The sequence below is a fragment of the Micromesistius poutassou genome, assembly GCF_964030765.1.
Source record: "Micromesistius poutassou genome assembly, chromosome: 14".
Taxonomy (NCBI): Eukaryota; Metazoa; Chordata; class Actinopteri; order Gadiformes; family Gadidae; genus Micromesistius; species Micromesistius poutassou.
Genome location: NC_140284.1, coordinates 14030573 through 14044941, shown reverse-complemented (window position 1 = coordinate 14044941; position 14369 = coordinate 14030573). Strand labels below are relative to the sequence as shown.

The window sequence follows — 14369 nt, the reverse complement described above, 5'->3', positions numbered from 1 at the left end:
CATAGACGCAATAGATGCCTATTGGGGTCCAAAGTTCCAACTCCTCAAGTAAAATTAAGTTGATTGACAAAACAACATGGCCGCCAGAGGCAAAAAATTGTCAAAAAAACGCGAATAGCCATATCAACATCAAGTTGGACTCCTATGACCTTGACTCCATTACAAAAGTTGTTCGGAATCAAATTCTGAACAAGATGAACCCAACTTCGTGTTTGTAGCGCCCCCTACAGGATCTTTAAAAAGCAGCCCCTGCGCCACGTTTCACCAATATGTATGAAACTCGGTAGACACGTACAACGTGCCAATACCTACAGAAAAGCCCCTTGGACCCATGCCCCAAAACCCACAGGAAGTCAGACATTTTCATTTTCACTCTCGGCGGCCATTTTCACTTTTTGGCCTTGTATTTGAACGAACTCCTCCTAGGGAATTTATCGGATCAGCTTAAAAATTGGTCAGTACAGTCATGAAGTGGTGCTGAATAAATGTCCTAACATGTGCGCACTTGTCAGCGCACTTGTTACGCACTTGCGCACATGTTACGACGGCACGTGACGCGGCCGCAAGCCGGTACGAGGTCCCGTTCATCACTGCGCGCAGTTTTTAAAAAGCGCAGTTTTAATTGTGTTTATGTTTTTATGTTGTGTTTTTCTCTGTTTTTATGTGTCTTTTAGCTAGGTGCTTTCTTGGCCAGGGCTCACTTGTAAAAGAGACTACTGTCTCAATCAGTGCGTTTACATGACACTAAAGAAAGTCGACTTATTGGCTTAGTCAAACTATGATTGGATTACTAAGATGCATGTATACACCTTAGTCGTGCTATACTCGAATTGAATTGGGTTACTCATAGTCGAATTAAGACCCCTAGATAATGCGATTCATAGTCGAGCTAAGCGTGCATGTAGCCAATCGAATTGGATTATGCGTTGATTTGCATTCTGCGCATGCTCAAGATCTTTTCCCGGGGCCGTGAGCCGGAAGTAGAAGGAGACGATAGTCGTGTTGTTGTTGTCGCTGCTGTCAGATAAGGGATAACGAGAAACGGCGATTTATTTAAAAAGGTGGCGCAGAAGATGGAGGAAGCCGGTGAATGTAGTTACCCCCTATAAGAATTGTGTCCCGGCTGTGGGAGCGCGCATGGCATGCATTCATTAAAGGTGGAAGCACACGGACACTACGCTTCGATTTCACCCAAGGCTGAATTAAAAGTACATGTTTTTCTAAATGTTGCTCATCAACGAGGTTGTAAAGTAGTAACTTCGGGCACATCTGTCAAAATAAAAGTTTTTTCTCCCGACGTGTTTACGATCTTTATTAATTCATTGCGCCGCGGCGGGGAATGTATACGGACGGGCAGCGGAGGGGCTGCTCCGGCGGGAGAAAGATGTTTACAGTAGACAGCAGTCAACTCACTTCGGTGGGTTTATTTAAAAAGCTGGCGCAGAAGATGGAGGAAGCCGGTGTCGTGCCAATGTAGTTACCCCCTATAAGGAGTGTATCATCATCAACGTGCATTCAGATAAGGGATAACGCCCTTATCTGAAGGGCGCTACCCACTAGTCACGAGAGTATGCGGACTGCTCCGCCGGCAGAGCAGCCGGAGGAGTCGGCATACGACCGAGAGGTCGGAACAATGCATCAGAGAAATTATATAGACCCGAAGTGAACTGACAGCTGTCTGCTGAAACATCGCTTTCTCGAATGAGTTTGTTGTTGGTGACGTAAAGAGGTCAACCGGTGGCTTATTACCACTAGTTGAAATGGGCACAGCGCCACCTATCGTATTGGGGCATGACACGCTTCGGCCAATGAATCGATTTACTCACCGCCATGTATACGCAGACAATTGCAGTTGTCCAATTGAGGAGCATAATCAAGCTATGGCTTTAATCGAAATAAGTGTGAGTGTGACTACCCTGGTAAAACAAAGGATAAATTAATTAATTAAAAAAATGGAGGGATGATAGAGGAGAGACAGGATGATGGAGGGATGAGAGAGGAGAGACAGAATGATGGAGGGATGATATAGACAGAATGATGGAGGGATGATAGAGGAGAGACAATGATGGAGGGATGAGAGGAGAGACAGAATGATAGAGACAGAATGATGGAGGGATGAGAGAGGAAAGACAGAATGATAGAGGGATGAGAGAGGAGAGACAGAATGATGGAGGGATGAGAGAGGAGAGACAGTGATGGAGGAGAGACAGGATGATGGAGGGGTGATAGAGAGATAGAATGATGGAGGGATGAGAGAGGAGAGATAGAACAATGGAGACAATGCAGAATGATGGAGGGGTGAAAGGAGTGACAGAGTTCTGGAGGTGATGGTGAATGACTGATGATGGGGTGATGGAGGTTTACCTGCAGCTGGTCCCGGTACAGCTCTACCTGCAGCAGGTGGGTCCTGAGGGCTGAGGGGTGGATGCTGCTGTCCTTCCTCTTCAGGAAACTTGTCTTCTCCACGTTAAAACGCTTCAGTACTCCCAGGAAGCCCTCCCTCAGCTGAGGAGCACACACTCACCTATTACAGCTCTACCTACCTAGGTAACCTGTCTCCCCTTCACCTGTATCTCTCCTCACCCCCTCTGTTACCTCTTCTGTCCGTCACCTCACCTGTCTTCTTACATCACCTGTCTGTCTCCTCACCTCCCCTGTAAGCTCACCTGTCTGTCTCCTCTTCTGTCTGTCTCCTCACTAGTGGTGGCTCGTTCGCGAACGAATCAGTTCGAACGAACAACTCTTTAAAACGAACAAACCGACCTGATTCGCCGCTCTCGTTCGTCGTCGTTCGTCTCATTTGTTCGCCGAGACTCGACTCCCAGCTCCACCCACTAGTCGCTGAGAGTAGTCTACTACCCACCCACTAGTCACGAGAGTCAGCCGGGCAACAATATCCCGATTCCGAACATGAAGCACTCCTCAGCTAAAAGGAACTTAGTTAATGTTGTGTTGATTGATGACCGTTTGCACCATTGCACGATCGTGATTCGTTTGAGAATGAGAACGCGAGAGGAGCTGAGTCTGACCGACTCGGCTGAGAACGTGCATTCGTGATTCGTTTGAACAAGAACGAGGGAGGAGCCGAGTCTGACCGACTCAGTGACTGAGAATCATGGTTCACCGCTACCGGAAATGCGACCGAACGAATGAACGACTCTTCTTGGCGAACTGACTGACGCGAACTGATTCATTCAAACGAATCATGAAATCCACCACTACTCCTCACCTCCCCTGTAACATCACCTGTCTGTCTCCTCTTCTGTCTGTCTCCTCACATAACCTGTCCATCACCTTAACTGTCTGTCACCTCACCTGTCTGTCTCCTCTCCTGTCCGTCGCCTTCCCTGTCTGTCACCTCACATGTCTGTCACCCCACCTGTCTGTCTCCTCTCCTGTCTGTCACCTTTTGGGGTGTTTGGGGACTCTTCTATTGTATAACATTTAATGTAATACATACATTTAGCAGATATTAAAGAAAAAAAAAGATATAACCCAAAAAGTTAAATAATTATTTTAGCAAATAAAAAATTCACAACATAAGCAAAAATAAAAGCAACTGCTTTAAAGTGCTACACTGGCGTGGTCTACCTCTGAGAGAAGCAGGTTTGTGTGCAGGTTGTCGTGGTGACTGCGGGTCTGTTGAAGCCAGACAGAGAACTCCTCCTCCAGATCCACCAGGACCTGGTTCAGCTTGGAGACACTGAACCCCGGAGAGCCCTAAGCAACACAGACTCACTCATAAATTGGCTCGGTGCAGGGTTCTAGGGTTCTTCTTCCGCCCTGAGTGTGTGGTCGTAACCTTCCAGTCTGGCTACGCTAGTACTTGCTATGGCGACTTTTTATACTAGATGCCTGCAGGACCTGCCTACCATTTCCATCACAGATGTCCATCGTCTCGTTCAGACGGGGAGCTCTTCCCCCAGAAGTAAGCGGGAGAAGGGGTACAAAATGTACCTGTGGGGTTACATTGACAACTATGAAGGTAAGTTGTAACTTAATTGCACAACATTAAGTTAGCCATGCTAGCTAACCTACAGTGGCCCCTAGCCACTGTAGGTTAGCTTACTTTAGCGTTCAAAATAGCCCTAGTTATTTACTATTTATTACTATGCTGGGTCTTGGATCGGCTGTACAGTGTTTGAAAGATATACGATTACTGTTTTGTAACATAACATGAATGATGTTGAATATCCACAGTTTCAAACAAAGATCCAACAGGAAGAGTGAGCATCAGGGCAATCTGTCACACATCTGTCTATGAGGAAGAATGAGAAGCCTCACGACCTCTGAGTAGGGAGAGAAAGAAAAATAACTACTGTTTAATTTCAAGTTCAACTACTGTTTAACTATCGGTTCAAGTCAGGATCTGGGTTGTTTATGTGGCTTGAGTTGGTGATTTGGATGTAGAATAGAAAAATAAGTCTAGCTAGTTAGCTGACAAACATAAACGTAGCTTTCATCGACACCCCAGAAACTGGTTGTTATTGCTCCTTTTCTTTGAGTATAGGTATAGGTTCAAGTGTTATAAGTTTAAGCCCATCCATGGTCAGGTACAAATGTCAGTGTGAGGTATGAGCTGATTTTGTACCATGAATCTTGGCTATACAAACCTGTTCAACATTTTACTAACACTGTTGATCTAAATCTATTATGATACCTGATAGCCATTTAAGAGATAAGTAGAGCATAAGTTTAGGTGTTATAAGTTCAAGCCTATCCATGGTCAGGTACATAAGTCAGTGCGAGGTAAGAGCTGATAGTGTGCCCTGAATCTAAGCTATACTAACCTGTTCAACGTTTTACTAATACTGTTACACTGTTATGATACTTGAAAGCCATTTAAGAGATCGGTGAGACCGGCTTATTTGTTTGGATGTCAAGTCACAGTATTTGAAACTGAGTAGAACTAGATGTTTATTCATTTAATGAACTAAAATGGTTGCACTTTTTCCATACCCGCTATTTGCTTGAACAGTAAGCCTCCTCTCAACTTCCTCATATTTGGTGTTCTATTATAGTAGTGACATAATAACTTCAATGTGACATATAAGTAATTGTGTTTTCATTTATAAGACGTTTTTACACTGCCAAATATGCCGTCTTATGCACACCTTTTTCACGGCACAGCACGTTTACACTGCCCGAGGTAAATTGCCTGCTTGAGCTAGCACCCCAATTGACCCTCCGGGATTCTACACACATTGGCGGTTTATTTTCATGTAAATGAGATTAGACGCTCCGCGGTTCCGGGGGGGTGGGGGGGGAGCTTGGGTAGAGGTGTTGCTGTGTTGTCTCTACAACAGAGACAACGCAGCGTTATCAACTTGAGTAGTTCTAATTGGAGAGACGTTGAAATCCACGAGCTGCTGACCATCATGGGAGAAAAGGTGATGCAGTCACATAATACATTTAACAAAGACAGGGAAAGGTGGTGCCATCTACGAGAAAGATGCAGAGGAACTGTCCTTACGAGGCTTTTGTCTGGATAAAAAACAAGTGGTCAGCAAAATAAAGAATATACTGGCGTTTTTGCACTTGTAAATAGTTAATCGTGTGACGGGGTGAATTATTGGTTTAAGTATAGACTAAATATTCATTGGTTACATACACTCCCTCCCTACAGAGGGAGCCGGTTTGATCTCGGGGGGACTTTAGGAGGTTGATGGCGGGGGTGGTGTGTTGAATGGGCGTGGTCTCACACTGGAGCTTAAGGCTAGAGAGCTGGGCTGAAGTCCCACCACCTGCGTCTAATGTGTAATTGGACGAGCGAGCGTGTTCATTCACACTGATCGGCCCATCGCCGCGAACTGGGGCTACGGAGAGCATTGCCCAAAGACGTGTCGTGTCGGGAGTCATTGCGCAAGGTAGCCACTCGTGAGTTTAATTGCACTTTAGCAATACTTCTGTCTACATTTCCCGCATATTTATTACAAATGGTGTGCCATATGTACGATTGATTTTATGTTTAACGTACTGTATAGTACAGGGAACGTTTAACTGAAGATGATATGTTTCTATCTGTGTGCTGTGTGTCATTATGTGTGTTTTTGGTCTGTTTCAGACGTGGCGTGCGTCTGAGTGTTTGTGCCGCTTTCTCCCCTGTATAGTTTACCTCCAAGCTTCTGTGGGAATTTAATTATTATATTAATCTATTTTGGTTTGAACTTCATTTCTTTTGTTTCTTTTGGGATGGGGGGGGGTCCTAATTATTAGGGCCTGGTCGAGAGCGCGTGTTGTCCATTAATCTATGTTCATGGTAGCTCATACTAATAAGTTTACTGTGGTTTGTCACTTGTATTACTATGTGCTTAGACTATCTTGTTGTGCTGTGTATCGCCATCTTTTGAGTGCTGTGCAATAACTGAACTGATTGAATAAGATTTTGGGCGACTGTGTTTTTATGTGACCAGGTCTTACCTCCTTGTTTATATTTACTATATTTATTGTGTCATAATAAATTAAGATTTATCTTTTCTATACCAGCGTCTTTGTGGGTCCTTTAAGATCTGTTGGGGAAGGACTACAGAACTAGATTTTCACTATATTACAATCGCATTTGTAGCCTACACTCAGACATGAACTCATTCTTGCATGCAAGCGTCTTCATTCATAAAAAAACAAAAAAACATTCGGAAGTGTGACAGTTTGACCACTGTCCCTGTCTGTCCTCTCACCATGGCTCTGTACTGCAGACTAAAAGAGTCAGCGTGGGGCTGAGGGCTTTAAATATGGTGTCAGGAAACACCTGCTGCCACTGATTGGGCCAAACCATTTTTCCCTTGTGTCAAAGGAGGACACTGGACATTGGACATTAAGGGGCGACAAGCCTAAAATGCACTAGTGAAAATCACTGATCTAAAAGATGAAATGAACTTTAACATGGATGCTGTATTTCGATGAGTTTATTTATGGTTAATTAGCAAAGTGCCACAGTATTATAATCCCCCTGTTAATTGGGCCTGTCTAGTGGGAGGGGCCATGGGGTATAAAAGGGGTGGGCTGCTGTCCTTCTGACAGGCTGTTGCCAGAAGAGGTGGTCTGGGTTGCTGTTGCCAGAAGAGGTGGTCTGGGTTTAGTACCACGAGATACTAAATATCAACTGAGATGTTTGGCTTTTGGCCTCCTCTGTATGTTTGCACTTATCTGACACTTGGGGGGAATAAATCTTGTTATAAACCGATTTGCAACTGTGTGCCTGCCATCCTTTGGGTTTGAAAGTCCGGTGTATTAAGGGTACATTACCTTCACCCGAGGCGGGGTGTGACAATTGGTGGCAGTGGTGGGATGGCAGGCCGCAGAGGTTTTAACAAGCCTGGCAGAGGCAGAGCGAGAAGTGGGTTACGATCCCAAGTGTCAGTGCTAGCAATTACAGAGGAGGCTGAAGAGGTGGCCAAGCCGAGGGCCATGGCTATGGAGCTGGAAGGAGCGGCGGCCATTGTTGAGGATCGTGAAGGCTTTGGACGGAACACCGAGGAGGCGGCGGCCATTGTTGAGGATCGTGAAGGATTTGGATGGAACACCGAGGAGTCTGAAGAAGATGTTCAAGGTTATGAGAACTTGGGGGCTAGGCCTAAGCGGGACAAAAAGGGGTCTAGAAAGGCTAGGTGGTCTGCTGAGCCACCGAGGCCTACAACAATGCCAGGTGAACCTACACTGGTTGATATGTTCAAAAACTTTTTGGTTGGCCAGCAACGTAGGGAGGGTGTATTGGTCCGTGAAATTCAGCAGTTAAAAACTGCCATTACAGTGCCTAACATAACCGCCTCACCTGTTAGCCAAAATGCTAACCCTCCTCTTAACCTTCCTTCTGATGGTAGTCTTCGTGTGCAGATGCCCACCGCCACTCCCAGATCTCAAGCTTCAACACCAAATCCTCCTCCGTCTCCGTCCAGAGATTCTTCCAAGACACCTCTGCGTCCAGGTCCAAAGATGCTTCCTTTCCAAGAGGGAGAAGACATTGAGAACTTTCTTGTGCGCTTTGAGCGGATCGCTCGCACCTGGGGCTGGCCTCCGTCTGAATGGGCTTGTCGGCTCATTCCTCTCTTGACAGGGAAAGCCCTGGATGCCTACTCTGCGATGGAGGAAGATGACTCCAACGTCTACGCTAGCCTTAAAGAAGCACTCCTTGCAAAATTCGACATCTCTCCTGAGACATACAGACTTCAGTTCCGGTCAACCTACATTCCCCCGGGTGAATCTCCCAAGGAGACTTATAACAGACTCAAAGGACTCTACAGAAGATGGATCAAGCCAGAGCAGCGGTCCAAAGATGACATCGCCGAGCTTGTCATTCTTGAGCAAATGCTTCGCATGCTTCCCAACGAAATGAAGACCTGGGTCAAGGAACACGAGCCAGAAGATGGACTTACTGCGGCTAAGCTTGCAGGCCAGTACTTGAATGCTCGCAAAGGTCTCAGAATGCCAAGGCAACAGAATACACGAGTAGCAGCCCAAGGGGCAGCTGACATGTCTCACAAAGGAGGTGAGCACAGAGCCAGTGGTCCCGTGAGTGTTCCAGGCACCTTTGGGGAGAAGAAAGGATTCTGGAGACCGGGTTCAGTGAAGGATCTCATCTGCTACCACTGTCAACAGCCAGGGCATCGGGCCTCAGTCTGTCCTTTGAAAGGGCCCAAACTGTCCAGCTTCTGTTATGTGCCACATCCATCTCTCCCAGCTTCAGTTGTGGCACCGTTCCTAGCACCAGATCCTGAGCTTGAACCTGACACTGAGCCTATCATGATCCCAGCTTGTGTTAACGGTCGTCAAGTGCAAGCACTACTTGACACAGGTAGCTCTATGACACTGCTCAACCATTCCTTTGTCTTGCTTGGCAATCTTGACTATCGGCATGCCACAGCCCTACAGTGTGTCCATGGTGATCAAAGAAGATATCCAGTGACTGATGTGACCGTCGTCATTGAAGACCAGGCTTTCTTGCTCCGTGTGGGGGTTCTTGAAAACATGCCCCATGACATGATCTTGGGCAGGGACTTTCCCATTCTCCATGACCTTGTGCATCAGGCACGCCAGAAGCGGGTGAAGTCCAATTCAACCCCAGTCATTCAAGAGGCTTATCCAGTACTTACCCGTTCCCAGACAGCCAAGCCAGGGCTGGAGCCTCTTCCTGACTTGGACCCTTCTTTATGCCAGGGTGGACGGAAGGGACCCCTGAAAAGCAAACGCCAGCGCCGCCTGGAGAAGATCCAAGGTACTCCACTGTTAGGCAATCTCTCTAACTTGAAACCTGATGAAGAGTGGCAGGTACCTGAAGACATCAGAGAGCTACAAAGAGCCGATGCCTCACTGGCACCCCTACTGGCGAAGTTGAAAGATGCTAACGTCACCTTGCAGCCAGACCAGAGTGAGAAGTACCTCCTGGAGGATGGAGTCCTGTATACAGCAGGTCAGCCAGAGAATCGCTTGGTTGTTCCAACTTGTATTCGGCCTCTTGTACTCCATCTGGCTCATTCCATACCCTGGTCTGGTCATCTTGGGCAAGACAAGACTCTGGCTCGAGTCAAAGCTCGCTTCTTTTGGCCTTTAATGGTCAAAGATGTCATTGAGTACTGTCAAACTTGTCCGCAGTGCCAGAAGACTTCTCCGAGACGACCTGAGAGAGCTCCACTACTACCTCTTCCTCTCATTGATGTTCCTTTCCGGAGGATTGCAATGGATATTGTCGGACCACTGGACAAGAGCAGTGCAGGCCATGAATATATCCTTGTCCTCTGTGACTACGCAACCAGGTTTCCAGAGGCCTTCCCACTGAGGAGTATCAAGACACCCAAAATCATCAGTTCACTTGTCCAGTTCTTCTCACGAGTTGGAATTCCAGATGAGATAATTACGGACCAAGGCACAAACTTCACTTCCAAGCTTATGAAGCAGCTTCACAAACAACTTGGCATTACTGGCATTCGCACCACCCCCTATCATCCACAAACTGATGGTTTGGTGGAAAGATTTAATCAAACACTGAAGGGCATGCTACGCAAGTTCGTAGACAACACCGGTCGAGACTGGGATAAATGGCTTCCCTTTGTTCTCTTTGCTTATCGAGAGGTACCTCAAGCCTCTACCGGCTTTTCGCCCTTCGAACTTCTGTATGGGTTCCCTATTCAAGGTCCTTTGGATCTCTTGAAGAAATCCTGGGAGTCCAAACCACCTGCACCACAGGGTGTGCTTTCTTATGTGCTGCAGATGCGAGACAGACTAGAACAATACCGAGCTGAGGCGAAACTAAATCTTGGAAAGGCCCAGCTGAAGCAGAAGACCTGGTATGACCAAAAAGCACGACACAGGGTGCTACGGCCAGGTCAAAAGGTCATGCTCTTGCTTCCAACCTCCAGCAATAAGTTGCTAGCCCAATGGCAAGGTCCTTACTCCGTTGCCAGACAAGTTGGACCTGTCACCTATGAGATCTCTCATCCGGACAAAGGAAAGGCATCCCAGGTATACCACATCAACCTTCTAAAGGAATGGAAGGAGAGGAAAGGATCGGTGGAAGGAACTGATGTCCAGGACAGTCGAGGACCTACTCGGAACAAGGAGTTACGAGTGGAAAAGGTGATGCTGGCACGGGAAGTGGGAATGGAGGATGCCGACGAGGATACAGATCTAGCCATGCTTACTACCTCACAGCAACCTGACGTGAGTCACTTGCCTGCACAACCAGCCCTTGAACTCTTGCAGGTGTTTGAGGAGTTCCCAGACCTTTTCAGTGGAAAGCCCGGGAAAACTCCATTAATCGAGCATGTCATTCGGTTAAAGAACCCTACCCCTATCCGTCAACGCCCATACAGGGTGCCTGAGCGAATGACGGAACCCCTCAACAATGAGATACAAACCATGCTGGATCTAGGAGTGATCGAACCCTCAGACAGTGAGTGGTGTAATCCCATTGTTCTTGTTCCAAAGAAAGACAACACTATACGACTCTGTAATGACCTACGCAAAGTGAATGCAGTTTCTAAATTCGATGCTTATCCTATGCCACGAATTGATGAACTCCTTGAGAAACTTGGCAAAGCTGTGTTCATTACCACCCTTGACCTGTGTAAAGGATATTGGCAAGTGCCTTTGGAGAAGGCATCAAGGGAGTACACTGCCTTCCGTGGCCCAAAGGGTCTCTATCATTACACAGTCATGCCGTTTGGACTCCATGGAGCCCCTGCCACTTTTCAGCGGCTTATGGATCGAGCTCTGCAGGGATGTGCCCAGTTTTCCGCTGCATATCTTGATGACGTGGTGGTCTTTAGTACTTCCTGGGAAGACCATCTTATTCACCTGCGTCAGATCTTGCTCCGGATCCATTCCGTTGGCCTCACACTTAACACCCAGAAATGTGAGTGGGCCAAAACGGAGGTTTGCTATCTGGGCTACCATCTTGGCAATGGCCAAATACGTCCCCAGGTGGACAAGGTGAAGGCAATCCGAGACAGTCCTAGACCACGGACAAAGAAGCAAGTCCGGTCATTCTTGGGGCTTTCTGGGTGGTACAGGAGATTTGTGCCACATTTTTCTACCATCACGGCTCCTCTTGTAGATCTGACTACCAAAGCATCCCCTAATCCGGTGAAATGGTCAGAAAGATGTGAAACTGCCTTCTCCAATGTCAAAGCCATCTTGTGCTCTTCCCCGGTCTTGCAAAGTCCTGACTTTAACCAAAGATTCCTTGTTCAAGTCGATGCCTCTGGTGTGGGCCTTGGAGCCGTCCTAGCACAAGGAAAGGAGGGTGAGGAATGCCCTATTCTCTATTTGAGCCGTAAACTGCATCCCAGAGAAACTAGGTACTCTGCCATTGAAAAGGAATGTCTTGCCATCAAGTGGGCATTGGACAGCCTTCGGTATTATCTTCTTGGACGGACATTTGATTTGGAAACTGACCACCGGGCATTGAGCTGGATCAACTCCATGAGGGATAAGAACTCCCGTGTCACCAGATGGTACTTGGCATTACAGCCATATTGCTTCAATATTACTCACAGAGCGGGAAAAACTAACTTGCTTGCCGATTACCTGTCCCGCCTCCCTGAACTTGCAGTTCCTGGAGAGGAGGGAGGTGATGTGACAGTTTGACCACTGTCCCTGTCTGTCCTCTCACCATGGCTCTGTACTGCAGACTAAAAGAGTCAGCGTGGGGCTGAGGGCTTTAAATATGGTGTCAGGAAACACCTGCTGCCACTGATTGGGCCAAACCATTTTTCCCTTGTGTCAAAGGAGGACACTGGACATTGGACATTAAGGGGCGACAAGCCTAAAATGCACTAGTGAAAATCACTGATCTAAAAGATGAAATGAACTTTAACATGGATGCTGTATTTCGATGAGTTTATTTATGGTTAATTAGCAAAGTGCCACAGTATTATAATCCCCCTGTTAATTGGGCCTGTCTAGTGGGAGGGGCCATGGGGTATAAAAGGGGTGGGCTGCTGTCCTTCTGACAGTCTGCTGTATGCTGTTGCCAGAAGAGGTGGTCTGGGTTGCTGTTGCCAGAAGAGGTGGTCTGGGTTTAGTACCACGAGATACTAAATATCAACTGAGATGTTTGGCTTTTGGCCTCCTCTGTATGTTTGCACTTATCTGACACTTGGGGGGAATAAATCTTGTTATAAACCGATTTGCAACTGTGTGCCTGCCATCCTTTGGGTTTGAAAGTCCGGTGTATTAAGGGTACATTACCTTCACCCGAGGCGGGGTGTGACAGGAAGTATGCAAATTATTGCAAAGAGGTCTAGACTGTGCGTGGCCCCGCCTTCTCCAGCAAACCGAGAAAGCCGGCTCTGTGACGAACGGGGATTTAACCCCCTCGGTTTCACACAGGCAACTTGAGATAAGATGATGGAATTGCCGGGCATGCCAAGCCGCGACCGAACCGGCTTGGCAGTGTAAAAAGGCCTACAGATGACTTTTGAGAACAGCTTGCCTGTGCAAATCGCTGTTGCTGAATGCAGCTGTGTTGCTGGAAGAGTCCTCTGCAATCACAATGTTGCACTACTTTTTCAAACTGCGCACTACTCAACTCTGAGACTTAAGGCAGTTCCTCCGTTCTTAGCTGCACAGAAACAGAGCAATGATGGCATAAATCACGAACTATGGCAAGAGCTTGATCACAAATTGTTAACATTTTTTACTGTGATCCCATTAAACATGTTTTAATTTATATCATATCATCATATTCTTATTGTTCTTTGTGTACTTACTAGGGTGTGCAACCAGGCAGAGTGAGTGACATGGTCATCATTTCAACAAAGCCAAAACCCAGGCAATACACAGTTGCTGATGGTGTAAGGTAATATCTACCGTCATGTAATGTGTGCTGTCTTTGTCGATGTCTTTTTGTTTTGTTGAGTGTATTCTCTCAACTTTTCCCTAACTCCTTATTATAATACTTTTTAAAAGAACTATAATAACTTTCTTATTATAATATAATAACTTTTTCTTTCAAAGGAGTAAGCGCTACAAAGCAGTGCTGGGGGACTTGCTGGACCCAGATGTCCTGAAAGTTGCTGAGGCTTACATTGACTTCACAGCAGACATTGCTCCACTGATCACCACAATGGCAATATCTGAGGATGTTCCCCTTGTTGATTCGGAGCAGTCCAGGAAGATAGCCCGATCTCTTATCAGCATCCAGTGCCAATTAGTCAGGTAGTAGTCTACCTCCCAGACGCCCCCCCTCCACCACCTCTGCCATTTGATGGATATAGGCTGGATCCCTCCATGTGTCATTTTGTGTGCAATTATGAACAGCATCTCCAGGTAATGTCGCTTGCCATTACCTTGGATATGGCAAGGAAGATAGAGATGGCCACAAGGGACCAGAGCAACAGTGTGGAGTGGCACCAAGTCAGGAAGCCGAGGCTCACTTCCTCTCATTTCAGGGAGGTGTGCCATGTGAAAGGGCACAGTTCTGCTGAGAACCTAACAGAAATAATTAAGAAAGGTGGGGTTCAGACAGCTTTAATGAAAAGGGGGTTGGCATTGGAGCCTGTGGCCGTCCAAGAGTACAGTAGGATGAAGAATTACTGGCCATGTGGCTTTGTAATACATCCAGATGATCCTAACCCTCTCCTGATGGTGTTGTGTTTGATCCAACTGAGAGCCCACCATTTGGACTGATCAAAATCAAATGCCCTAATTCTAAAAGCTATGTGGACTGTAAATACCTGAAAATACAGAGTGGCACATTGAAATTAAAGCCGAGCCACAGCTACTACTGGCAAGTCCAGGGGCAGTTGTTACTCACCGGGATGGAATGGTGTGACTTTATTGTTTTCGCTGAGGAGTAAATTCTGGTACAGCGTATCTATAGGGATGCCGAGGTGGCAAGGGTTATTAGGGAGAGAGGGGATTATTTATTTTTT

General features: G+C 46.8%; 1 protein-coding gene across 1 annotated transcript in view; it reads right to left on the bottom strand.

The window, feature by feature from the left end:
* Window positions 1–14369, bottom strand: part of ccdc141 (coiled-coil domain containing 141) — a gene marked incomplete at its 5' end in the record, with an annotated part of 51615 nt that overhangs the window by 28195 nt on the left and 9051 nt on the right. Inside the window, 2 exons of the mRNA XM_084478223.1 lie at window positions 2365–2505; window positions 3592–3720. Of these exons, the coding sequence (XP_084334349.1) occupies window positions 2365–2505; window positions 3592–3720 (270 nt within the window). The remainder of the gene's footprint in view (window positions 1–2364; window positions 2506–3591; window positions 3721–14369) is intronic.